The 27,591-nt window shown below is 40.4% G+C and overlaps 1 protein-coding gene and 1 long non-coding RNA gene across 3 annotated transcripts in view; one reads left to right on the top strand and one right to left on the bottom strand.

The window, feature by feature from the left end:
• ppp1r16b (protein phosphatase 1, regulatory subunit 16B) overlaps nt 1–26,623 on the top strand; it is a 63,415-nt gene extending 36,792 nt beyond the window's left edge. For both annotated transcript variants that reach the window (XM_026348178.1, XM_026348179.1), the window contains exons 3-11: nt 3,929–3,999; nt 11,033–11,178; nt 12,782–12,885; nt 17,609–17,733; nt 21,505–21,630; nt 21,717–21,792; nt 22,136–22,265; nt 22,464–22,611; nt 23,389–26,623. In XM_026348178.1, coding sequence (XP_026203963.1) covers nt 3,929–3,999; nt 11,033–11,178; nt 12,782–12,885; nt 17,609–17,733; nt 21,505–21,630; nt 21,717–21,792; nt 22,136–22,265; nt 22,464–22,611; nt 23,389–23,862 — 1,400 coding nt within the window. In that variant the 3' untranslated portion in view covers nt 23,863–26,623. The remainder of the gene's footprint in view (nt 1–3,928; nt 4,000–11,032; nt 11,179–12,781; nt 12,886–17,608; nt 17,734–21,504; nt 21,631–21,716; nt 21,793–22,135; nt 22,266–22,463; nt 22,612–23,388) is intronic.
• LOC113154152 lies at nt 210–26,081 on the bottom strand. Its single transcript, XR_003298007.1, has 4 exons — nt 25,964–26,081; nt 22,115–22,176; nt 3,937–4,124; nt 210–3,099 (listed from the first exon to the last, which is right to left on the bottom strand). It is a non-coding gene; the product is annotated as an uncharacterized LOC113154152 (long non-coding RNA).
• Nucleotides 26,624–27,591: the final 968 nt, after the last annotated feature.

Raw genomic sequence — 27,591 nt, 5'->3', positions numbered from 1 at the left:
TAGCGTGTGTATCTCTCTATGGCAGATTTCGACATGATAAAGAAGGTTCATCCTCGGTTTGTCTTGCACTGTCATATACACACTTTATACCTATGCTCATGTACACACACAAACTCTGTTGTACTGAATAAAAGGTAGATAAATTGAATTTCATAAGCACTTTATTGCACGCTGTTTGCACAAATTGGTTCAGACAGACCAAAGATTGAAAACAAATAACCAAATATTTCATTCAGACGATAAACTACAACATAAAATATGCATTAAAACCGAGTAGAAACAAACCAACAGAAACATTCATAAATATTAAGAACACAACATGAGTGTATTTTTCAAATTGAGCCATCTCTCTGTTTTTCCCTCTTGCTGTTTACACATCTCTCGGTCTTATCTCGTCTTTACTTCACATCATCAGATCCATCACACACCATAACCCAGATCCATTTCATCTTAACTAATGTGTCAGCGGCCACCCTCCTTCACAGAGAAGGCAATTCACCAGCAATGCATATATTTTAGTGCTTGGCTGCCAGAGAACCAGTCAAACATCAAACTGGTAGCGGTTCCTGTGCTGCCTGCAGTATCCAGCATACATTTTAAAAAATGAATCCTTTCGAACCTGAAGAGCAGGCTGACTTTAAACAGCTGTCACTTTCTGATTGCTTTTTCAGTCTCAAACAACGGGACGGCAGAATGGGTTTATACACACAAGGGGCTGCTGCATGAATGAGAAATGACGTGTAGGCAGTCAAAAGTGCTGCATTCAGGTGTAATTGTAGCTCGATGTACACACATGTATTGTTATGTAATCAGAAGGAAAATACAATAGACTAGAGACTATTTAGTTAGTCTGATATCAGAGGGATCTGACTTAAAGTTGAACTAAATGCTGCAGCCATTTGCTGAGTTTTTCTTTGTCTTAAAGTTCACTTTTCTGCTCGTTTTTTTTATTTTTTTTACACTGCGTGTTTAAATCCTCCAAAACATGATGTGCCTGTCCTTCCTTAAAAGTTGTATCATGATGGACATGTTATTGTTAAAGTTTTAAAGTCCTAATAAGTAGGAACAACAGGAATGGTTGGGTGCATCATGCAGTGAGTTTTCATATACTGGAAAAGATCTGTTGTCGTAAATTCACTTCAGATGCTCAAACTCTCTTGGTTGTTCTGTATCCTGCTAGCAGGAAGAAATATTTGTGTACAATGTCTGTCAAAAACAAGAGGCAATCGAAAGAAACAGAACAACAGGATATTATGTTTTGTACCAGTTTCTAGAAATCATACAGCCACCTCCAGACTTGTCAAGTCATTCCCCATAAAAGAGGAAATTATTTCATGAGAACCTGAAATATAAGATAAGGTGCAGTGCCTATACACCCTGTAGAAATCAGGAGTTTCTTTTTATAAAAAATAATAATAAAAAAATAAAACGTCCTCTCTGGAAATGTGATTGTGTGAATTAGGATATTGTTAATGAATCTCAGGAAGTGATAAGTCACCCAATGAAACCTCTCAAGTGAAACCGTGTGACTCGCAGAGACAAGTTTGAGTGCTGCTCACTTCTCCGTGGCCTCGAGGCTTAAATCAGATACACAATACATTTGTCAGCATGAGTTTATCCTTTAATCTGTTACATAGAATGAATGTTTGTTGTGTTATGCAGCAACTTGTATCGTCATGACACAGAGTGAGGGAGTGACTGGAGCTACAGTACACCGGCCTCCTCTGGGAAAAGGAAATAAAAGTAATGCAGTAATTTATTTTCGAGAAACCTTGTTTTTAATGCAGCCTCCTGAATAGTTTAATTTAAACACCAATTTGAATTCAATTAGGATCTTTTTATGCAGCTAAACAAGGTATTTGAAGGGCCCCTCTCTATCTAATTATAAGAAAATCATGGAGGATTTGGCTTATGTCATCTGCAAATGTGAAGTTAGCACTATATAATCCCTCTGAGACCTGTTGTTTACAATCCAGGTTATACACTGTTCATGTTCAACACTGCTCTCCTAATACACCGAGGGATGCAGGCAGCGTGCACCGTATAACCTTGAGTCCAGTTCACTCAAAAACTGGCTGTAATATTTCACTTCTTCCTCTCTTACCTCTCACAGGTTCATGAACAGTGAACCACCGGTTTTTGGCAGCTGCAGTGGCTCATTTTGATTGGTTTGGTGGCCTTGGCTTTTAAAAGGCAGCTGATATCGGAGATGTGACTGTGGTTGGGCTCCTGTGTTAGATGATCGTGATAAAAATGCAAATGTTAATTCTGAAGTGCTGAAATATGTTACACATTTAAAGTTATGCTTATTAATAGTAGTAATACTAATAATAATTGACTCTTTATTAATTATCGTGGGGAATTCTTCATTTTGCACAGTGCATATTGATATTTATATTGACCAGCTACTTTCAAACTGTACTTCCACATTCACTGTACACAAATATGAACCTTTCTAGTTCAGTTTTCATCGTCTTAGTGCGCAAACTGTTCTTTATTTGGGACGACTGCTGCCAAAACACAGCAGGTTCATTATCTTTTATAAGCATTGTCATACAAAAAGTGCTTACAGGCAGCCCAAAGCTGCATGTAGGAAAAACAAGTAGCTGTCTAGATGGATTTCAGTTTCAGCAAGAGAGCATCCATACATGTATTTTATTCAATCTTGTAATTTCTATACAAAGTGTGGGTGGGTGCTCTCTTCCTTATACATCTTCATCCTTCTCAGTTCCTGTGTACTCCACACTGAGGTTTCTCCTCAGATTTATATTTGTCTTTCCAGCACAAGTAGGCTAAAAAAAACAATCTGTCATGTTTGTTTCTTAGAGGCTTAGAGGATGGGCTCAGGATTGTTTAAGAGAGTGTTACCAAATTGTGGTGTCTCTGTATACGTGATAATAGATCTTGGATGCTACAAGAGGAAAATGTCTCTTATTGATGTTGTATTTATGGATGCACTGCTGGTGTGCAGAGCCACTGGGAAGATGATTTGCGCGCAGAGGAAGAGACGTGTGCAGCACAGCCATCCAGTGAAAAAGAAGAGCATTTGGATTAGGTTTGAAATAAACAGTCCACGTAGTTTTGTCTCCTCTTTATTGTCTGTGAAAATAGAGAGCAGGATTAAGGAGAATTAATGCAGCAGTTTGTGCAGTTTTTCTTTTTGTTATATCATTATTATTAAAGCATAGTAACTATTTTTATCCTATTACTGGTAATCGCATATAGTAACATTCACTTTGTTTTGGCTGTGTGTCTCTGCTTCATGTTCATTTTCCAGTCTAAGACAGATGTGATAATTATCATCCCACATCTTTCTCATCTCTCTTCCAGCACCGAGCTGGTTTATCTTCTCGGCATAATAAAGGCAGATGACAACACTGCCAAGAACAGGATAATAATGAGGTGGAGATGAACCCTATGTGCCGGTGCCACTTCCTGCTCGGAGCAGCAGGTTTAGCAGTCAGGCAGCTGTCCAGTGTGCAGACTGTGATCGCTGTTTGTGTATTAGGATCTGGACGGAGGGTTTATCTGTTTGGACCATGAGGCAGACAAACAGTGTAATCCCAAGCATCATTACATCATCCCTTTATCACCAACATTCCCAACCTAGTCTCACCCCTCACCTATCATACATCCATAGCTCCAAGGTCAGTTTGGTAACATCCTGTGAGGGCTGATAATTTGAGGGATTGAAGCTGTATCACAGCGATGCTATATGATTAATGGATTTCAGATTGACTGGTGACGTCACTGGGTAATAAAAGGTTAAGTTGAGGTTGGGGTGCACCTGTAGGCTGCGTGAGCTATTAAGAGGAATTAAGTTGGGTGAAATCTCCTCATGCTTTTCTCTTGCATCTGTTGTTTTGTTTTCCAGCAACTTATTCTGCCTGACGCGTTATTAAAACGTCTTTATCTTTTTTCCCACCAGTTCGTTACCTGCTGAGGAACAACGTGAGTCCAGACCTCTGCAACGAAGACGGTCTCACTGCCCTGCATCAGGTAATATTATCTGTCTCTCTCTTTCCCTCCGTTTGGGTTCACTGATTTGTCTCTTACAGCCACCTTCAAGTATTTTCCATTGAAGCTCAAAAACCGAAGATTATTAGTCAACGTCTTACCTGAAACTGAAAATGATAAGATATAGAGTAGTTAGACAGAGTGTTAGTAACATGCATCCATTTACCAAAAGAACAGTCATAGTAATACATGATTTCAGGTAATGGAACAAATAGTTTGAGGTACTTTAAAGCTTAAAGTCCAGATTAGCATGTGCTGTAATCTGTTTCTGTTTCCCTATCAGTGCTGACACATACTGGAAGCAACAGAAATTAAATTGAACAGTGTAAAACTGGTAACACACGTGTTGCTTAGCTTAACAAGACAGAAAAACACATCTTGGGAAACCAGTTACTGTTCATCTGTTGATACAAGCTTGTCATATACTTACAATAGAAAGTATGTCTGGAGCTACACTGGCTTCCTGTGGCCAAAAACAAATGAAAGCCATCAGTACCTTCCTGCATCCTTTTACAGAAACATTTTTCCTAAATAGTTTTTTTATTTAAATGCTGCCTCGATGACTATTTAAATGCTACCTAAATTAGCAACATCTTTGGGTAACTAAACATGACATTTAGAAAGTGATGTACAAAATATCCAACAAATTGAGAGAAAGGAACATTTACAAAATATCACAATTTTCTCCTGATTGTTCTTCCATCATCTCTCAGCCTTTAACTAATGAAAATGTTTTCTGCCAATTCAACCACTGTGCATCATCCATTAATAAAGCATCATTTTGCTTTTCTGATAAACAAAATCTCGTTGGTAATTGTTTATGAAAATGGCAAAATTGAATTTGCGTTCTGTATCTAAAATACTGAGACTGTATAAAATATTTCTTGTCAAAAGTTGCTTCTTCTGCCCTTTTAAAATGCTATTTGTCGGTTGTTGAGTTCATTCAGCTGTTGTTAAGTCTTCCACACATTTATTTCACTTGTTTAGAATCTAGAAACATGTAGAAAACATGTAAAAATTTACTAGTCAGGTCTTAATTTCCCTTCACCATTTCAGTCTTTGTTGAAAAATAATTAGTCATTTCCTGGTGTAATTAGTTCCCAGCAAGGCCACGAATTAAAGACCTCGTGCAGGATGTCTGACACTGAAAAAATGACTTTTCATTGTGAGAAAATTAGTTCATTTTTGGGGGAAATTAGTCCATTTTGATGTAGGAAATTTATAGAAGAGATCAGGCCTATTTTCACTTGCTAATTAGAGTCATTACTACCACGACAATCAAAGCCTCCAGACTTAGAGCTGGTTGAGTTGCCTGTTTAAATAATGAATCACTACACGTGTCGTTTGGTCACAAATCAACCAAACTTTGATCGGAAAAATGTCCTTTATTCTTTTGTGCCTAGCTTCTTACTGTAAAACCTGAAACAACATGGATACTAAGTCAAACCAAGACTTATCAAATCCAAATGTCAGCTTTAAAATATTTGTTTAGGCAGAACACGCAGAAAGGATGTTGATTGCTACCGTTTCGGGAAGCTGCTGCATTTGGCAGCGGTGCTGATTCACCTGCTGCATGTTACAGGTTAAACAGTGCTGATGAGATACTGCTTAACCTTCTAAACACAATCAAACATCACATTGTTTCGTTTGTCCCTGAAACACTGACAAATCAACTGCTGGAGATTCTCAAAGACTAAACTCAGTATTTTATTGTGATCCCTAAACCTATATCAAGGTCTGGATGGCATCTTCAGGGACAGAGAATTCAGCTGGGTTTTCTTGAAAGAAGACTCTTCGCCTTTCAAAGGGATGTTCGCCTCGTGTATTGTTTCTCCTCATTTCATTCGTCTCTCCGCGGCTGTAGTACCTCTGACAGCTTCTGTCTCCTCTCCTTCTTTGCCTCTTGTCTCTCTGCCTCAGCAAACACAGCATCTCACTTTACTTCTCAGCTGCTCAAAGCCTAATATTCAAGCTCCTGCTGGGAGGCAAAGAAGTGAACAGGGAACGAGAAAATTGAAGTCCATCAGTCACCACTGATGGGGTTGGTGTTTTAGAAGCTGCGGGCTGCCAAGAGATCAGATTGACCTTTCAGCCTGGAATGTGTGTGTACCCGATAATCTGCTGTTTGGATGGGTCAGCCCGCACGGTGCCTTTAAGATGAAACCTTCTGCTACAACTGAACAAATATGACCACACCACACAGGCAGATGGGGACACAAAGCAGAAAGATAGATGCTGAGAAAAGAGATGAGTGTGAAATACGCAGTGATGGGAGGTACGCACTTACACATTACATGGCAGGGGGTGATATAAATGAAGGGAAGTGGTGGTGATGTTTCTCTAAATGAGATGTCACACCTATCTAGGGTTGGCTTCACCTCACTGATATGAGACATTAATCAATAGATGGCTTGCACGATGCGTGTACACGCGTGATAACACGCACGCTATGTGAGCCCCTGAGAAGAAGTTAATGCTTCTTGAAAGCACCTTGATAGCTTTAGCTCTGATAGAGATGTACAGTTTTTCATAGTTAGTTGACTTAAGCCCTTTCGTTCAAACACGAGTGCTGTGCGTGTGCATGTTTGTGCATGTATGCAAACTTAGATTCCCTTTTACAAGTAGTACCCACTTCAAGTGATTGGCAAGGTTGTTGGAGGTGGCGAAGGATTGCAGGATTAAAGAGCCTCTCTCAGTCTTCACGTAATTACTTCTTCTGGCAGTCTGTATGTTACCTGCTGAGTGTAACACGGTTGTACGTCCTAGTTAGTTCCAAACATACAAACAGTATATTTAAAGTAATAACAGATTGATCATCTTTAATAACTTTTCTGTCTTTTTCCTCACCTGGATTTGTACCCACACCACCAACCTTTGCAGCCACTTACAACCTTTGACATAGAGAAATTGTTTATTTTTTCTTTCTAAGAATACAAATGCACTATTTACCCTGTTCCTGAGGCCAATAGATGCGTTAGTGAATTGGTAGGAACTCACAGCTTTTATAACTTGAACAAAACATTTAACCAATGATGAAGGTGAAGGTCTCAGGTATATCTTTCATAGAGTGAGACAATCTGTGGCAGGAGATGTTTGAAGACATGAGACGTCTGAGATGAAATTGAAGATTTTCATCTTTTACATGATGGTGTGTACGTCCACATTACTCATTAAACGCTGGCAGACACTTAAAAATCCAGCTGTGCTAACATAACTGTGATTGTAAAAGGTTTTTGTAATGATCAATTAGCCTTTTTTTAATTGATAAATGCACATTAGCAAACACAGTGTGCCACTGGAACACAGGACTAATTTTTACTGATAATGTAGAAATCCCATTAAAAAAAGCTGTTATCTCCTACAATCATCAAGTAACTCAAATGTTTTCAGCGAACACAGCCCTTTGTGCATCATTATTAAAGAAGATCTGTCTTCACAGACAGGTAAATCTCCAAACTGATCCAGATATAAAATACTGGGGCCCATTATTTAATATTAAAGTTTTCAAAAGGTGCATGACCTGCCCTTTAAAACACTCTTATGGATTCTTGAGTTTATTCCGCTGTTGTCACATCGTCTTCCACTTGTTTTATCTCTGGAAACATCAAATGCATGTGAAGGAAAAGCCTGGAAATGCAGATCAAGAGAAGAAACCAGCAGTTTGATGATGTCTGCGAGTCAAAAAAATATTTGTGCTCCAGCACTTTGCTTTACTACATCTGATACAAAAGGTGCTGTGTTCTGTGCTGAGCTTTAAAATCCATCAAATAAAAGCCAAAATTCTGAACCTTCATCACATGTTGTTATGTTAATTTAAGCCCAAATGTCCTCAGTGCAGAGCAGAAACAAACGAATTGGCCTCGCTGTTCCAGTGCTTTTAGCAGGGACTGCAATTGGTCGAGCCACAGCTGTTGTTTCACGCTTGAGTTCTTGCCTTTTGCTTCAGGACCTTGGTGTCTTTGAGTGGGTACGACGACCCAGAACATCAACAGACTGCTGAAGACACATTTAAAAACATTTTACTCGAGTGATTCAGCCACTCAAATATTAATGCGGAGATGATTGAGGCTGCTTTCAACTTGTACAGCAGCGATCGTCTGCAGATTTGATCATGTTGAGCTGTGAAGTTGTGATTCTGTGAGTTTCTGTGTGGCTTCCCGCTATGTGGCAGCCTGGATTGAAGTCGTTTCACCTTTTATGTCTAATTCTCGGCAGCTGAACTTCATCTTTACTTCATGATTTACGCTCGTCCTTCAGCTCTGGTCAAACTTAAAGGCCCCTTTAACCTTTAACCTCCTGCAGTCTCAGCTGTACTGCACCACCTGGTCCTAGTCTTGCTCCCCAGGCTTTAATGCCTTTAATGCCCTTTTCTATCCATGCAGTTGAAATCTCAGCCTTATTTCCTTGTCATTTTGCTCCTCAACCCATCAGCCCACTGAAGGATCCCAGCAAGACTGTTGCTGTTGTTTTCCAGCTTCTCTGGTATAATCTGGGCCTTTGTATGAGCCACACTCTCTTCCTTGTGTGAATAGTTTTCATGAAAGGCACATTATTTCCATGCTCGCTTTACTGTCTTGCTGCCAGGACAAGAGGGTGGAGGTAGCATCCAACAGATCTATGGGGGGACGCTAGTTTAGTTTAGTGGCCTGTGAGCCTGTGGGTGCAAGTATGAGAACGGTAAGAGATTAGCCTCCCAGTCAGCTAGTAAGTGGGCGAGTGTGTGGGTTTATTCTAAAAGACATGAGGAGATTAGCCTGGTTGTTAGCTGGTGTGTTCCTGACATCTGTCATGCCACTGCTACAGACCGGAGCTTCAGATGTGAGCTAATCCATCAGTGTATCGGATGCCTTTGACAAGCTTTTGGAAGAGCCTTGTTGTTTTTGAGGCAGCTCATTTCTCCTGAATTATGTCTTTAAAGTGAAATCTTTATCTTTGCTCTGAATATCCATGCAACAACACGCACAATCTGCCTGCCAATGTATTATCTGCATACATGCGGTCACACGTGGTGAAATTACAAAACGTGGGACGCACGGCCGTGAACGAGAAGCTTCGTTAGAATCCTTGATAATTTCATCATTATCTTTGTGGGAAGTTTGCAGACACAAATGGAAAAAGGTTTTAAATCTTTCAACTAAAATGTCACTGGATGTGTTTGTCAGACAGTTGTGTTTCTGTTTGTGTCTGTTTTCGGCGCATGCTGTATATTTCACCTCTTATCTGTCTTCCTGCTATCTATCCTCTGCATCTGTGCAGTAATTTCATTTCCTCTCTTGTGTTGTATATTAATTTATGTACTCCCACAAACTCCTGTCAGGGCCTCCTTATCTGAGAAGGCTTGGCAGCCGAGGCTACAAAACTCCAGAGGGTGCACGCAACTAATTCTCTCTTTACGTCATTGTGGTCTATAGTCTTTTTAAAATTATATTTATTTTTTATTGTTGTAAGAGATAGTGAACAAGTGATTGAGAGAGAGAGAGAGAGAGAGAGAGTCTGTGCTCAGAACCTCCAATAAAATCAGAAATGCTCATTACCAGAGGATGTTTGTTGTCTGAAAAGTAACTTTTATTTTTTATTACTGCTGTCGTCTGTTAATGATGCCGTTAGATGCTCTAAAATCACTTGAAAGCTGGGACTACATCTAAGTTATGCTTCCAGGACTCTGAGGAACTCTTCTCAGAAGTCTGTTGTTGTTTGCATTTCCCAGAGTGACTTTCGTCTGTCTTCTAGTCTGCCCTCCTCTTCTCTTTCTCTGCATTTCCACCCTGTTGATTTATATTCATATTTGCTCCTCTCAGTTTTACTGTCTGTCCTGATACCGGAAACCTCTAGAGATTGCACTTTAGCTTATACTTTATGTAAATGTGTGACAAAAAGAAAAACTCTCTGCACCTCAGCTTCTCAAGGTCTATAATGTGGTGGAAACTTTAAAGAAAGGTGAAAACTTTTTTCTTCTTCTCTCACAACAACAGCATCTCTGAATCAATGTTCTTTAAATCCCATACCTAATTTCATTTTCCTTGTTTGTTTCTGTGGAGGATTTCTGTGACAGTTCTGCCTTGATGTGCTTTAGACTCGAGTGATGGGAGGTGTAAGACGTGAACCACATTCAAACTCGCAACTTTATCGGCACAAAGGATGCCCTACGCTGTGGAGAGTCTCCTCTCGCACTTCAGAAACAAGGCTTTTGTTCTGAATCCTTGACATGTCAGATTATAGCCGTCCCTCTCTCTGTGACAAAGTAATCCCATTCTCTAACTTCATTCTGCTCCTCGCGGTCTCCGTTTCTCTCTCTGAAGCTGTTTTTCCCCATCACAGCTTTCTTCAGTGGCATGGCGCTGCCACACTCACACCAATTAGTCCTGATGGAGAAAACTGCAGTTGCTGACAGCGGTTTGTTTAGACGATGGAGCATTCTCCTTCCTCTCCACCCTATAATCACTCCCACTTTAACAAGGAAAATACTTTCTGTCTGTCTATGTCTTTGTCTCGCTGTCTCTGTGGATGGGTGTGAGTTATGGGTGCATTTCCAGTTTTGTCTCGGATCCAGGGAACAGCCCACACAAAAGGCCGAGATGTCGGGCTGAGTGTGTCCAAATTGGCTCGAAGTCTTTGCAGTCTTGCACGCTGCAATCTGTTTTTTAGGGACATACAGTTCGCCCTCTTGATGGACTTGTTGTGTTTCTGTGCTGCTGTTGACAAATTAGACTCTTCTCACCCTTTTCTTTCTATGATTACAGTCGAGCTGAGTTTGTCACATTACTTGATGATCAACTGTTACACTGTCTATGTTCTCTTCTTCCTACTTTCTCTCCCTAATTTCTTACTTTTTTCTTTTTCTGCCCCCTTGTCCATATCAATCACGCCCACATTCCACTTTATATTTGCCTCTCATTGTTTTCTGTGGGTTTTGTAGCTACGAGATATCACACCAGCAGGGATTACACTATCAAAAATTAAACACCTTTCTTCTCTCCATCTTCTCCCTCCTCCCCCTTCTACTGTCTCCTTACAGTGCTGTATTGATAACTATGAGGAGATGGTGAAGATCCTCCTGGACCGAGGAGCTAGTGTCAATGCTCAGGACAATGAGCTGTGGACACCACTTCATGCTGCCGCGACCTGTGGCCACGCAGGACTGGTGAAGATCCTCATCGCCAAGTAAGTCTAATTAACTAGATTAACTAGGTACACTTGGTTTTACTACAGAGGCTTCCTGAACACTGCTGCTAATTGCTTATTTCCTCTCCTTATTTCATGTAACATCCTAAAGCTAGGGCCTTATATTAAATGAAGAACTGTAAATACATTAATAACAAGATGAGATATGTCAGGATGTGTTTGACGTATGAGAACTCTGAAGTTAAAGTTCATATTTATGCATTGAACTTCCATCATCAGTCACTATCAACAGATGGAGGGTTGGGCAGAGCTTACCGCTTCCTAAACAACCTCACTTTACCACTGTACACACACTACAAATCTGAAATTAACAGGCATATTTTTTGTTGTGCTGTCAGTTACTCAGGTATAAAAGCGACCACTCTCCACAGAGAGCCGCAGTAGGCAATTTGGAGGAACCTATGAATTATTTTTAATTGAGTTCTGGGCAAGAGAAATGAGGATTTTACTGATCCAAAACCAACAACAGGATCCAACCCAGAGAAGCAGAAATTGATGGTAATGCATCCAGCAGTAATGAAACTGCCAAGCTCACACTAATGGCAGCAAAGAAAAAACATACAACGGTGTATAGAGACGAAAAGTGAAAAATGGGCTGAAGCCATTAAGGGTAAAGGCAATATGTGTGTGTAAAACAGAACATATTAAGGTCGGGAGATGGGGTTCAAATCAGCATCACAATCATAAAGTAATCCAATTGTTGTTCAGTATAATAAAACAGCTTTCTTTGCTAATTTCTCAGTACAGTCCGTCTCGGTCATTTAGAAATTACTTTGCTAAAACAGTAACATGATACGATCACACTGTATTATTATGATTCGATGCCACAGAAAGTTCCATTAACAATAAGATTAAATTATTTCCCGGCACCGGGTCATATGATGACTGACAGATGGCACAGATTGAGTTATTATTAGCAGTCTGTGATATGCAAATGTAATTCATAATGCACTAACACACTAAAAACGTCCTCAAAAAATTTAACGCCTGCACATATGGTAAGACAACAGACTAATGTGACCAATGGACAGATATTATTAATATTTAGCTTAGAATTAAGCTCTCTGACATTACAGGAAGACGCGTGCACAGATGGAGACAAATAAAGACACTATTTGTCAATGTACACACACACTTTTTTTCTGCCTGTGGACATGCAGGGATGATTTAGAGCCTCAAACAACATGCTGCACTGTACAGAGACGCATCTGCTGTCTGCTGACGTGCAGAACCTGTCGGACCACTCCGCTGAACCAGGGCAACTTGTTCTGGACTGAAATATTTTAATTGGTATCATCAATTAGAGCTTTAACTGAGATTTATTTTGTTATTCCTGTCCAAGACTTTGGGTTATAGATCAGGGGTTTTCAGCTTTATTGAGTTTCACAGCTGAAATGCAATCTGTTTAACCAAGATGATTAAAGACTTAGAGGCTGTAAGAAAGAAACGAAAATAAAAACTGAGGGTTATTTTTACCCTTCTAGGTGCACTGGTGTCACACATGGTTCCATTAACTATAAGTTAGCCATAGACCATGTATTAATCTCATTTGTTTAATTCTTTATCTGCTTGCGTCCCACAGTGGTGCCGACCTGTTGGCAGTCAACTCTGATGGGAACATGCCCTACGACCTATGTGAAGATGACCCAACGCTGGACATCATTGAGACAGCTATGGCCAACAGAGGTAGAGTATCAATCAGACACAGGAGACCCCGAAAAGAACTTGTTCAGTCGTACGGTGACTGAAGACAGATATGTGCAGTAACTGGAAGAAGTGTCCACTTTCCTCTAATGATACCATCACAGCACTGGAAGCATCATATTTCTCAAAAGGTTTAGACGTTGGTGCTAATCCTGTCAAGCTTTTCATTCTGGCACAGATGCATTTTATAATAACAGCAAATTTACATATGTTGAATCAGTGAGACATTGATTTCAGACACTTCAGTGAGCAGGTTTCTTGTTTCTAGAATATAAATATATATTATTTTCTTGGCTGAAATGACTGCCTGGTTTAAATTACTGTCTTTGACAGTTATCTTTGACCCCCAAACAACTTCCTCTCTTGTAAAAAATCACTGTTATTTCTTTAAACTTACAAATGCATCTTAAGATAGAAGGTATGAGACTTCAAAATCAATCCACTGTACTTTCATCTCCATGCTCTGTTGTGCTCTGCTACACTCCTCCACGCTCTCCGCAGATCTTTAGGTAGTTACTGTTATGAATATCTCTGAAATGCTGGAAGTGCTTCTCAGTGCAATGACTGCTCGTCTTCACATTAAGATTTGTTCTGAAGCATATTCCCAGTAAAAAAAAAAAAAAATCTAAACAAGTCACGTAGTTTGTTTGAAGTACTGGCAGTTCCAAAGTATCTTAACCGCAGGAACAGTTTGCAGAGGAAGGCGACAGTGGGGTTGTGACCTCTGAAAGCACTCAGAGAAATTCACAGTGGTCTCACTCCTGACGGGATGCAGAGTGCATTGCTGTCTATTCACGGTGCGTCAGTGCAAACATCCGCAGCCGGCATGGTTTGTCTGTGTGACGTGACTGAGAGATCAGTGCTGAAGTGGAGAAACTTGCACTGTTTTGATGTGTTTGCATTTCTGTCTGAGACAAAGAAAGGCTGACACAAAGAGAGTCAAGCTGACAGGCAGCTTTATTTACACTCTACTGTTGTAACATAAGCTCTTGCTTTGTTTTTGTTTTATAGTAAACAGATCTACAGGCATGCGTGGGCGCGCACAGTTGGCAGCAAAGCAGCAAAACATGTGGCTGCGGGAAATTTGACTTTATACCAACACTGTAGTATAAATGCCCAGATTGGCTGCTCGAACACATTTCACTTGCATATCAAAAATAATCTGATATCAAAAATCACAAGCAGTACGGCGTACAGCACCCTTTGTCCTTACATCCTCTAGTCCCCCTTCAAAATAATGACTTAAACCCCAGAAGAATGATCCCTTCTCTCGTGTACAGAATAGAGCACATAGATGGTTTTCTGTCGATGAAAAGTGCAGAAATACTTGAGTGTAAAAGCCACAATTTGCTGTTTTATCAGGGGTTATGTACCAGACTATTTTGTGGTAGGGAACAGATGCCAGGCACTCACCAGGAACAGCCGGACGTTACTGCTCCCAGTCATGAGTCCGGCATGTAGCCCCCTGTGAAACGGTGAACAGTCCACACATTTCGCATTTTAGTTTTGTGACAAAACATTGTGTGTTAATTACCTTTAAAGGTTCTGGTTGGCTGTTTTTAAACCACTGGACAGAACCAGACCAGCTGTTGCACTGTGTTCCCATCTTTGTACCAAGCTGCAGCTGCATATTTACCACACAGACATGGCTCATTTAAAAAAAAAAACTCCAGTGTGGCTTTAACCTCCACACCTCTCCAAATACACAAAATGTACATAACAGATTTCAGTGCTCGTCTCAGAGATCCACAGTATAAACTGAATTTACTCCACATTAGCCATTGTGTAGTGCCAGGATTCTCTCACATTTATGAGGCACGAGGTCGATTTAAAATGTGTACGTGCGAGAGAAGTATGAGCCAACAAGAAGGCTGAAAAATACTGAAATTTTCCTTGGTCAAGGTGCCCTTCAGCATTACACTAAATCCCAAATGGTTCAGTGGAGCTGCTCAGTGGTACACAGAACAAGCCTGTGTGGAGGCAGGGTGGTGCAGGAGTGCATCAATGCTCAGTCAAATATCTCTTGATAATTAAAGGTCAGAAAATCCCCGTTATGATAAGTACTGCATTGTAAACGGGTGCAAGGTTAATGATTTTGATAGTTTTAACAGCACGAATAAAGCCCGTGACATCTATTGTGTGGGTTGCATCCTGAATGAGAGACAAAAATGGAAACACACCTACAGTGAGACAGGGTGGGGGCTCGGAGAGGAAAAACAGACAGTTGAAAATGAACTTCTCAGTTTACAATAGGGTCTCTGGAGCGACACAATGCAGATAACGATACAGTAGGTGAGAAGAATAATTATTAAGCCGATCAAAGGGAGCGAGACTCTGCTAATTGCTCCCATAATGTTCTCAGGCACTGTACTGCTGGATAAGACTCTCTCCAGAGAAGCCACAGGGATGGGCGCATGCTTTCTCTCCCCTTCTTATTTTCTCTCTCTCTCTCTCTCTCACTCACACACACACACACACACACACAGCACTTTATATGCAGCATCGACTGATCTGACTCTTCCTTGATCCTCCCCCTTCAGAGGCGAGTTCATCTGTGATGAGCTGCAGTGATAAGGAGAAAATGTCTACCTGCGACTGAACTGGTGAAATAGGGTGGGGGAATGCAGACTAGACAAATCAACAGGCTGCACAACTGACACAGCCCATAACATTTTTTAAAGGGATGCATCTTAAAATCACACATAGCATTGGTAAGAATCCACAGAATCTGAACGGCCTATTAATCATTCAGGTAATTCCCAAACATTTGCAGATGCCAGTGATTTAAATGTGACGATTTCTCTATTTCAAGTTCAGTATCTTTGCGTTTTGGACTGTTGGACAGTTATAAACATGAGCTGTTAAAACGTTGAATCTTAACAGAAAATGACTATATTTGAAGAGAAAGGTCCGGTCTTATTGTAATTGAGATGTTTTCACAGAAGCTTCTAGCGGCGTGCGACTGATGGGCTGCTGTGGATTGCTAAGATACAGTAAATGCTGATGGGAGCTGTGACATTAAGTGCATTCAAGTGTGCGTTTAACCACAACTATGCAGTCATCACATGTCAGTCTTAGACATTTTTTGCCATTGCAGGACACAGTTAAGCTACATTTGCCACACCAGCCATGTAGTGTGACAAGCTGGTCACAGTTTATAAAGAGTTATATGTTGGTTTTGTTCCACCAGCCGTGTCTGTTCCTTAGAAGATCCCAGGATTAGTTTGGTGTTTCTTTTTAAGAATGGCTCTGATCTGGTTATTTATGTGACACTACAGTGACAGCTTCTCTGTGTACCACATTTGTTATAAAGCATGTTTGCTGCATTTTATACTTTTTTAATTCCTTGGGGGTATTTTTGCTGCTTTAAGGCATCTGTGTACCTGAATGTGACAGAAACAAAGCATTTGAAATGTGTACCACAGAGGCTGTTGCTGGCAGAAACATAGAAAGCAGCTGCTGGAGGGATGCATTTAAGTCGACACACAGGACCGTCATCTGTCCTGGTTCCAGCACCTTGTAAAATCCTCCGGCTGTGATTCTTATTGCTAATGTAGAAATACCAGTTTACCTCATTACCCTTTTCAGTGCCTCCACCACAATCATTGGCCATAGCTGAGATGAGAGCATGGCACTGAAACAGAAGTTTGACTTTAAAATATCAGGTTGGATGGAGTGAGCATGCTATGTAACCACGATGCCGGTTCGAGACCAGCTGCAGATCCCTGTTACACCCTCTCTCTCCATGTTTACTATGTGCCTCTCCCACTCTCAAGCCATCTAATAGTGTTATGACTAAATTAAAATGGTATTATTTTCATTATGTTTTGTATAAACAACACGTATGTACCTCGTGAATTTCACACAGTAACTCACATATTCAGTCACACACTGCAAGAATATAAGAATCACAGTGACTGACAGGCTCTTTTCATTATCGTCGATCCTACGTTTCTTTAAATATGCTGAACACAACAGTGCATTACTGCCGAGCTGTGAGAGGATAAGTTCTTCACTGACATGTGGCAGTCACAGTATTGAGCCCTACGTGGCAGCAGAGCGATGGATTAAAGGAGGAATTTGGAGTGGTTGTGACAGACAGAATCACCTGAGCGTCAACTGGGCCAAACACCACAAAACTCTGAGAGGCCTGCATGAAAGTAAACCACTATTTGACAGCCAGACAAAACAGCTATTTCTTTCTAACATTTAAAATCATTTAAAATCTATTATTGTTTGTTTGAGCATTACTGCACTGATCTTAAAAGCAGTGTGTGCACTTCACAAGAAATAATAAGAAATAATAATTAAACAAATGAGCTGTTTCCTTTAACAATTATTAATAATTGACTGCTTGTGTCTATGTTTTGCTCTTGCTGTGCCCGTTATAGATCACTCCTACTAAACAGAAGGAGTCATGGTGCTGTTTCCAGTGTCCTACATCTGCTGACAAGCTCGTATTGAACAAACCATAAACCACTGCTTATGGAAAACCTCCAGTGTAATTTTACAAAATGTGTTGCTGTCAATTCAGAAAATGAAGCTTCGTCTCTGTCGCCTCTATGTGCTTCATATCGGTAATAAAACTGCCCTGTCCACACTCAGCGTGCTGCAGTTGTGTATCAAGGCTGGCTGGAAGCAAAACAAAAAAAGTCGAGCAACACCCAGTGATTAACATTCTTCTTCTGGTGTGTTTGATTGACAGGCATCACCCAGGAGATGATCAACGAGACGCGAGCATCGACAGAGAGGCGGATGCTGGGAGACATTCAGGAGCTGCTGAGACAGGGAGAGGAGGTCAACCAGCAGGACTCTCAGGGAGCCACTCTGGTAGGAGACTGTGCTCTGTGTGTGTTTGTGTCTCACCAACTCAGAGGTTTGAAGTGTGAAGGCTCAGGAAGATGCACAATTAACCAGAGGAACTAGAAGCCATTTACAAAAAACAAAAAAAGAGAGAGGACTCAACAGGTCTCAGCTATGTCATTTAAGTAGTACTGTGCGTCCCACACCCCTGCACCACCTCTGCTGCCAGGGTACATCCAAATTTTTTCAGACTTTCACAGCATTAAGGTGCACACACTGTCTACGGCGTCCCCCAGAACCAGCAAGCTGACGTGAAATGAGAAAAACGCCAGGGTTTAGTCTTCTCTTTAGTTTTCGTTTTCCATTCTTCACACAACTATTTCTGTTACTTGTGAGCAACAAAGGGGTCGACCTTATGAATGCCTTACAGGATAATCTACATGAAAACGAACCCCCCCGTCTCTATGACACGACAACTCTGATCATGCATAAACTTAACCGAATAATATTTTGTAAACAACCTGGTCTTTATCACTTATTGTGTTAAGTCACTAAAAGGATGCAACGTGTTAAAGGTACGATTTCCATTGAAACGCTGCACAGACGCATGCAGCTCGTGACAGATTATCATTCTTCACAGGTTTGCACTCAGAGGAAAAACAACGTGTTACATTTAAAAATTCGGAGGAATTACTTTTTAATAGAATCACCTTTTAATTGTTGTGGGCTCTGCAACACTGACTCAAGAGGCTGTAAAACCAAAGCTAAGGAGGAATTAGGAGACTCGTGCTAATCTTAAAAACAAATGAGCTGCAGAATTCTGTTTAAATGCTCTGCAGATATAAAACTGGTCACTTCCTAAGCACTGAATGCACCCTATAAAATACTGTAGGGATAGTTTAAACCTGTGATCATTGTATATGAATTCAGAAAAACTAGTTATGAAAAATTACATAATCATACATTTTTCATTACAGACAAATGTGAACATTGATGCAATGGACGTTTACTTAAAATCCAAATTAGTGGTTTCACAACTGGTAAGCCAGTCCCAGCTATTTAAAATAAAAAAATATAAGCCAAAGGTGTGCAATTACAGAAAAGATGTTTATCAATAATAAACTATTAGAACTGCAATAAAAGATAAAAGATAATGATTTATAAATTAACAAATGTTGTAAAGATAATAAAACAGCACAACGACAGTTTTAAGTTGTATTCTTACGGTATGACAGAGGTTTTTTTCACACTATCGGCTAATATACAGAGAAAATTACAATTATGAATCAAAATATTTTAATCGTGGTTAATAATTTGAGAATAATTTGACTACTCTGATTCTGTATCGGCCAACGTGCACCCCTCCCAAACCTCATACCTCACATTCCTCTGTGAGGAAAAAGGGAGGTGTACCTATGAAAGTGGTCTTAATGCGTAAGAGCACTGACACATTATAAAGTCAAGTAGTATTTAAAATCCCATTTAAAAAGCATATGATTTCCTGAGTATTATGACAGATTTCTTATTGAAGTATGTAAAGAAAGATCACTGGATGAAAATAATGGGGGGATATGACATGGTAGTAGCCCTAAACAACCCTATTAAGCACTAAAGTCTTACCACATATTGTCTGATTGAGCTGCTTGTCCCCTGTTTTTCTTCATTCGAGCATGATGAAGCAAACTAGAGCATGCCTTATTAAAATCTGTGACAAAGACGAGAAGACCTGGAACTGGTAGGACGTTATATAAGTTTAATCTTTTGTTTTCCACTGAAATATATTGTTTTGATGTGCAGGAACAATGTTTTGTGAGAAGGATCAAACCCTGAAGGGAGTGACGCTGAATTCATCAAGTGGAAGATTTACTTAATTTGAAATCAGGCAAAAGAACTGAAATGTAACACAAAACAAAGAGAGGAAGTAAGAAAGTTCAATCTGTAGTAGGTTAATGTGATAAACTTATAAAGGCAGTAACTATATGATCAAACAGCTTTCTGGAAATAAAGAAAGAAAATAGTAAAAAGTGGAACTAAACACCACAATTGGACCCTGCCTCAGCATGCACGTGTCATAAATGACATGCACTGTACTTTGTGGACAGGTGTTCTAACATACTCTCACCTTCCCTGGGTGTTTCTACACAGTGAGCAGCCCCCAGCATGCTTTGGGCAAAGAGGAGGCAGGGTAAAAGCTGGAGAGGATGTCAGCGACGTTGTGTAGAGAAACTGAAATGATCCGAGGAAACTGCTGCAGACACAGGGAACATGTCGACATTAGGAGACTTGTGATTTTTGGCATTTGTAATCCAGATGGCGACACGGTCCAGACTCAAATATTTCCATGATAACTTTGGTAATCCCCTGACTTTTCCTCTACTTCAGTTCTGGGGTGAACGTTTCTGGCTACACCAGGCGCAACTTGAACTGTAATAAAATGTTGTGGAGCCAAAAATTTTGATATTTTATCAATTTTAATTGCAAAACTACAGTAATTGTATAAATATTGTGTTTGGCTTCAGTTTGAATATACGTTTACACACAGACACAAGTATCTATCCAACCTGATTAGACTGAAGTGAATTTGGAGGTCTTGGTTCCTCATAATAAGTGAACCCATCTCACAGAGCTGCTAGTGTGGCTGTGGATCATTGAGCTCACACACTGACAGCTCAGTCTGAACAGAGGCTAATGTAACTTTAAGCTGCGAGCCTCAAGCAGAGATCAGGAGAGGTCTGCTAAGATCACTTCTCTCCACACCTCCACATTTTATTCATTTTCAAACCTTCTGCCTTCTTCGTACATCGTATTATAGCAGCATCAATTCTGCTGAGTCATTACAAAATGATGCACTGGATAAGATGTATATCAAGTGCATCAAGTCTAAACCTCGTCGGTGCACAAAGCTGTGATTGTTCTCTGCTGGTTGCAGTACATCCTCTTTTCTGCATGATGGTAATGTTGGATCCCATGTGTGTTTCTCTTCCTCCAGTGTAACACTGATATTACAGAATGCATCAGAGAAAAGCGTCATCAAGCACCATCATCTACAGGGAGAGACTCTGTATTACCTGCTTATTACTTCATACGCCTTACATTTCCACGAAGATGTTACTCATCCTCACTAGCTACAGTTTGAGTGTGGTCTAATGTTATTGACAAAGCAACCAGTCCTACATGATAAATCACCAGATTCACAGGGTAGCAACAGAAAAGGAGACCTAACAAAACATTTAGCTGCATCGTGTCTTACACCCTAGGTCACAATATCTTGTTTTTAATTGTTTCTGTATATTTATATAATACAGCAGTGGATGTGCTGTAAAGTTGCTTGGTAACTGAGGATCAACTGTAAAGAAATGCATGACAGAGTTACTGTAGCACACCACAAAGACAAAACTAACCACTAGAGTTAATACGGATATTACAGAAATGATTAAAATATGTCCAGTGATTGAGCTCCGGCTATATGCAGAGTGTATGGTCACAAGCCATCAGGATCAGTTTTTAGCTGTGATTGTTTCTGCAGTCAGATTGGAGACAGCACCACACCATCCTTGATCTGATGAAGGCGCCCAGTGGCAGACTTGACTTAGAAGTTAAGTTCTGATGTAGATTTTGCAGGCGTTAATGTGAGGTCTTACATGGTCAGCAACCTTAAATTAGTAGCGTGTCATTCTTTGGCATTTCAATTGTGTCCCTAGTGTGAAACTCCACACTGAATTTTATGCACAGTGCACACTTATAGAAAATCCTGTGCACTGGAAAAATCTAATCACTGTTCCTTCTCTGCCTCTGTAGCTCCACATCGCAGCATCAAATGGCTATGTGCAGGCTGCAGAGCTGCTGCTGGAGGGGGGCGCTCGCATGGACCTGAGAGATTCGGATGGATGGCAGCCGCTCCACGCTGCAGCATGCTGGGGTCAGGTACGGTAAACAACAGGAAACAGGAAGCAGATAAGCACACACAAAGGTTTCTGAAGCCATTAACATAATTAGTTCTGTTGTTTCAGATGCATGTGGCAGAGCTGCTGGTGTCGCATGGAGCCAGTCTCAATGCCAAGACGTTCCTAGAGGAGACTCCCATTGGTATATTGACACCTCAACACTCTTATCAATACACCTGGTGGGGGATTATGAAAACACGTCTGAGCTCAGCAGGACCTTATTTCCACCTTGTTTAGTCAAAAGATTAGTTCCCACTCAACGCTGATTTAGATCATTATTTAGTCATTTTAATGTATTAATAAATAAGTTTTTAGCAGAAGTGACAAACTGGCAAAAAGCTAAAAGGTAATTAGTCTTAGTCTTCTTAGTGTTGCTAAGAATAATTGTTTTAAAATCCTGGTTTGTTCATGTGTTAGGATGTAATGAAGCACAACCAGACTTGATTTGAAAGGAGCTAACATACCCTGCGTTCTTCTTCCATAAGACCTGTGCGAGGATGAGGAGTTCAGAGCCATCCTGCTGGATCTGAAACACAAACACGACATTATCATGAAGTCACAGCTCAAACACAAGACATCATTGTGTAGGCGAACGTCCAGCGCAGGCAGCCGTGGGTAAGTGCTGACATCTGCTGGTGTTGAAAGTGCAACTACAAATGAGGTTTCTCAGTTTTTTTCTTTAAAGAGACATGAGAGATATGCAGGTAGTAACAGTTTAAAATGAGTGTTGTTAAATATAAATGTATGTTTATAAAAAGATTCATTCATTTTTGGAGACACGTATCTCATTGCGATCTCTACCTGTGTCTACAGAAAAGTGGTGCGGCGAGCCAGTCTGTCAGATAGACACAACCTGTGTCGGAAGGAGTATGAGACGGAGGCCATCGTTTGGAGGGGAGGAAGAGAGGAGGAGGATGAGAAGGAAAAAGAATCAGATCAGGAGAATAACAAAGTGATTAATGTAAGAACCTGTTGTTGCTTGTTTAGAATTAAGTAAACTTTTGCATAGTCATAAAAAGCCATTTGGGACAGTTTTGGGCTTTTTTTTTTCTCTGTGGTTTATTATAACCTTGCTACAAAAAATGGTCAGATAAGTATGTGATACCTGAAGCAGAAATATAATAATCTCTCCCACTCAGTCTGCCTACATGTCACATTTTTGGTGTAGGTGTGTCAGAGGTAGGGAACAAGAACTTCCTCCAGCACTCAGGAACAATCATACAGGAAGAAACCCACAATGGAAAAAACCTGCAATACAATAGTGTCAATATAGAAGAATGCAACAATGTCGAGATTCGTATCTGAAGTGATGAGTGCTGCTGCTGCTTTTTTTCCACTGAACAAATTTCTTTCTCGCTCTAATTATGCAGTAACTATATTTAGCCCTATTTAGCCTTATTATACTGACTGCAGCAAGGTGAGGAGCATTATCTGCAGATTACAGAAGGTTTTCAGAGACTAGTGGGGAAATGACAATCTTAAAAGGCTTTGTGTCGAGACAGACTGCGAGAATATGTCAAGAGTTCCAGCTTTTTGTTCTGATATAAGTCCTGGGACAAGAGTCTGAGGGTGTAATTTACACATTTCTTCTTTCACGTATCAAATAAATTGGCTTTACATCTCGCTGATCAAAGAAACAAGATCTGCACAGAGGTGTTTGTGTATTAAATCATCTAAAAGAGAATCATAAAAACAGCCTTATAGAGGGATTAAAGTAATCCGTATTGATGTTCTGCAGGTCAAGCCAGTTGTAGATGTGGAGCTGCCAGACAAACCCAAGCTGCCCACCATCCTCAAAGAAGGCAGCAGCAAACCGAACGGCCTCATCTCCACAACGACGTCCATGCCGCCGCAGCCACCCTTCAATGGCAGCCCAGCGTCGCCTGATAAAGGCGAGGTTGTCTCCACCCAGGGCACCCAGGAGGAAGTCTGGCCAAGAGAGCGTGCTCAGACTTTGTCAGAGCTCAAGAAACAGAGGGCCGCCGCCAAATTGTTGAATCACCCTTTGTTCAACGGTCACTTGGGTAACGGCTCCACGGACTCGTTCACCGATGCCAAAATCCACTCTGACGATCCCCGCATGCCGCTGGTCTCCTCCAACGGCAGCGCAGTTTACTACACGCCAGCCAGCGGTGACCCACCCCTCCTCAAACTGAAACAGCCAATAGAAGAAGAGCAGCCGAAGGCGCGGACCTGCTGCTGTGTGTCGTAGCGCACAGCAGCATAACAGTTGCATAGAGAGAGTGATGCAAGGAAAGTGTTCGCTCTCTTAACGTTCAGTCTCTTCCCTACCTTGAAACTAACTCCTGAGAAGATGGGTAGCCCGTAGAAGGTCTAGAAACTTTTCCTTGTCCCTCCCCGTCTTGTGACTCCGGCTACAATTGGAGAAACCTTTTTCCCCAAATGGAGGCAAATGTAGCAGAGATGAGGAAAGGAGCAGCACCACATTCCCCCCATTCCTATTCATACATGGACTGTCTTTACAAGACATGCCTAGAGGATACAAAGAGTGCAAAAGGTTGTTCCTTTGTCTCCGTGCTCCTTCAGGAATTAAAGTGTGAACAGTTTTTTTTTTTTTTTTAACTTTTCCTCTGGAAAGAAGAGTGGCTGATCTCAAGGTACTGCATGTCCTGCCCTCACAGATAAAGATGGAGAAGAGTGTTTTTTTTTTTGTTTTGTTTTTTAAATAAAAGGTATAGAAATGGATGGTTATCATGTAATTAAACTTCTCCTTCTGCTTCCATACCATGTTCTTGTCATATTCAAACTGTGCAGGAAGGCCATCCTAAAGTGGCAAATGTGTAATGTGTTACATCATGTTGTAGTAAAATATATCACACAGGTGAACGTAGGAAAAAAAAAAAGAGATGTAACATCTCTTCTGATATGTTGAAATGCTGCGAGCAAAGGTAAAGGGAAGGAATGCCATAAAACAGCGCTAAAATATTCAGGAAGTGTACTTCTACTGCAAGACATGAAGGAGTATAGTACAGCACAGGCGTCTCACTCATTATATTCTGTTACTATACTTCACCATTGCATCATCTATCAAACCATCAGGCCCGGTTTTTATGCATAATCCACTTCGTGCTCACTCTTCTAATTTAAGCGAACATGGTTGGAAGTTACTGTACTTTTTATTTTTTAATTTATGAAATGTTATGAAAAAAAAAAAAAGAAAAAAGTTATGTTTCCGAAAGTTGAGTGTATTTATTATTTGGATGTTGTGCGGAGAGCGTGAATGAAAATAAGATGAGCTGGAGAATCTTCCGGCAAAGCACCTTCAGACTTGGAAAATCAGATAAAGTGAACTAAGGGTTACTGTCTGCTAACTATTAAAACACAAACAAGCCATTCTTTTGGGATGGATTCATATTTGTGTCACTACAAATAACAGTGTTATTTGTTTTTGGTATTTTGTTTTTCTTTTTTTTTTTTTTTTCTGGTGGCCATTGTGTGGCTTTATTTTCTCCCAATTACTGTATTTGTCTTATTAACAGGAACTGTAAATGTTACGAAATGAATTACTGTAACTTAGAATCAGTTTACTGAAGATACACAGACTCTGTTCTTGCCTCATTTCTCTTTTTTTAAACTGACATTTCTTCATCCACATTTTATTATGTAGCAAGCCCACACACTTATGGAGGCGCCCTGTAATGTATCATGGGTTTGACACGAAGTAAAGTTTTGGGGAAATATGCATATTTGCTTCTTGCCAATAGTTACATGATGACTTTGATGCCACTCTCATGTCCGTGCGTTACAGTAAATACGTAGCTTAGCTTAAACACTGTTCACAGGTAACAAGCAGCAAACACCTCATATTAATCTACATAACACCAACGTGTCACATATACAGATATTTCAACCAGCACAGAGTCCAGTACGCAACAGGCAGTAGATCTGCATGCAACATCAGTAAAACCACAAATCGCAGGACCTGTTTCTAGTTTTATAAATACATATAAAAATGTGAGAGTGGCATTGATCTCCTCACTTAACTCCCGGCTGCAAAGCAAATGACAGAATTTCTCAAAAGGTGTCAAACCATTTTGCGAATTTGAAACCGCTTTTCTTATCTCCTTGTGAGTGCCAAAGAGTCTTCCATCATTTACAAAACAACTTATAAATACATTTAAAAGCTACGAGGAATGGACCCTTCGCCATATTGAGACTTGTTTGTTTGTAATGGTCCACCCTTTCAAATGTTATCAACCCTGATGCCACCACCACTTTCTCCCCCATCAGCTGTACAGTGTCAAATATTTGTACAGATGTATGTAAATATGTTTGTATTAGCATCCCGTTACCTGTTTCCAGGAACTGCATTTACATGTCTGTGCCGAGGAACAAAAGGACAATACAGCATCCCACAATGATGAACAGTGCAGCAGTCCAACATCTGCCTGGGACGTTAAGTGCATCCAGGTGTCATCGTCTTAGTGTCTCCTCCCTGCTGTTCGGTGGCCAATGTGGTGGATTTGTTTTCTGTGCAATTGTTTTTTTTTTCTGCAAAGTTCAGTTTTTAATGTTGCAGTCTCATAGGAAGCAGTTTGTTTTTCCAAGTCAAATATGAGGAAGTATGAAATAAGACAAAGTGATGTCTATTTCCACTATTTTAAGTTCCTCCTTCTCTTGCGAAGTGTCCAAAGCAGTGACATAATCTTGTTATGAGTCAGCTGAAATTCATGTGTTTCAGCTGCTGCATTCAACTTCACATTTCAGATCTGCTTCATCAGTAATAAAAAGTCGATCAAACTGAATTGTAGTTTTGAACTGTGACCTGTCAGTATTAGCCAGAAGGAGACAGCTGCCTGTGTTTTCGTGGTATAGATCAAGGCTCATGTGAAGCCTTATGGTCTAAGATTGTTGGATTATAAAGAAGAAAAACTACTGATTTTGTAATTACTGGAATATATTGATGGTTGCATTAACATATTTTGAATAAATTGTGTATATTTTGAGAATTATATGCCATCTGTTCTGAATTACTGATTTAATCAGGTGTTCTGCAGGCCTTGGAAGAAATCTAATAGATTTTAATCACTTGAATTGGGCACATGCATTATTTCTTGACAAACGCCTTAAAACGAGGATGCATCACTTCATGTTGAGATAAATTACAGTAAGTACCTTTACTATTGCTCGTCTTTACTTGAATCTTGTTGCTTGTCCTAACACAAACTTGAAAGCCTTAGGAAAAATAAGCTTTATGGATTAAACTGCTCATTTTTTTACTGAACGCTCATTTGTTAGTACGATTCATATATCATGCGATGTATTTAACCCTGAGACGTCTTTCTCTGGCCTCCTCCTACATCTCCTTTCAGTTGCGTGACAGGCAGAGGCCGGACTGTCCTCCACCACACAGCTGTCAGGGTCCTGGCCCTGCTTCCTTCAGTGATTTACGGCCCCCCCACTCCTCGCGGTTTCTGAACTTCCTCTCATTCAGCAGCTCTGACGTCAGCAGGCTTTAATATTTCTACAGCCTGCATGCAGCAGCAGTTGCTCAGACACAGAGAAGCTCAGTTAGAGAAACAGTGTGGTAAGAAGTCACACTATTGTTTGGGTTTCTTCACGTATAGTCTGAGAAACAGTTCAGGTGTTTTGAACCTGGTAGGATTTATTTACAGCCATTTAGCATTTTATGTTCTCTCCACCTTCAGTCTCTCCTGTTTACGTAGCTTGATTTTAGAGGAGCAGCCCATTTGGAAAAGATTTCAATGTCTTTTAGAGAGAAAGTTATCAGTAATTAGACTATATTGTGGTCTTATAAAACAGCACCCACTGACTAATATGTCAACTTAGTGATTTGAATCAATACAGGAGCACAAATGTGAACTGAATTCTCATTGTGTCTTTAGCAAATGTTAGAGAAATCACTCTTTTCATCTGAGGCTTCCAGTGGCACAGTCAGTATGTCTAAAGCATATAGACA

This window comes from Anabas testudineus, chromosome 5 (genome assembly GCF_900324465.2).
Source record: "Anabas testudineus chromosome 5, fAnaTes1.2, whole genome shotgun sequence".
Classification (NCBI taxonomy): domain Eukaryota; kingdom Metazoa; phylum Chordata; class Actinopteri; order Anabantiformes; family Anabantidae; genus Anabas; species Anabas testudineus.
Note: the sequence above shows the minus strand (reverse complement) of the source record. Positions and strands in the feature narration are given on the sequence as shown.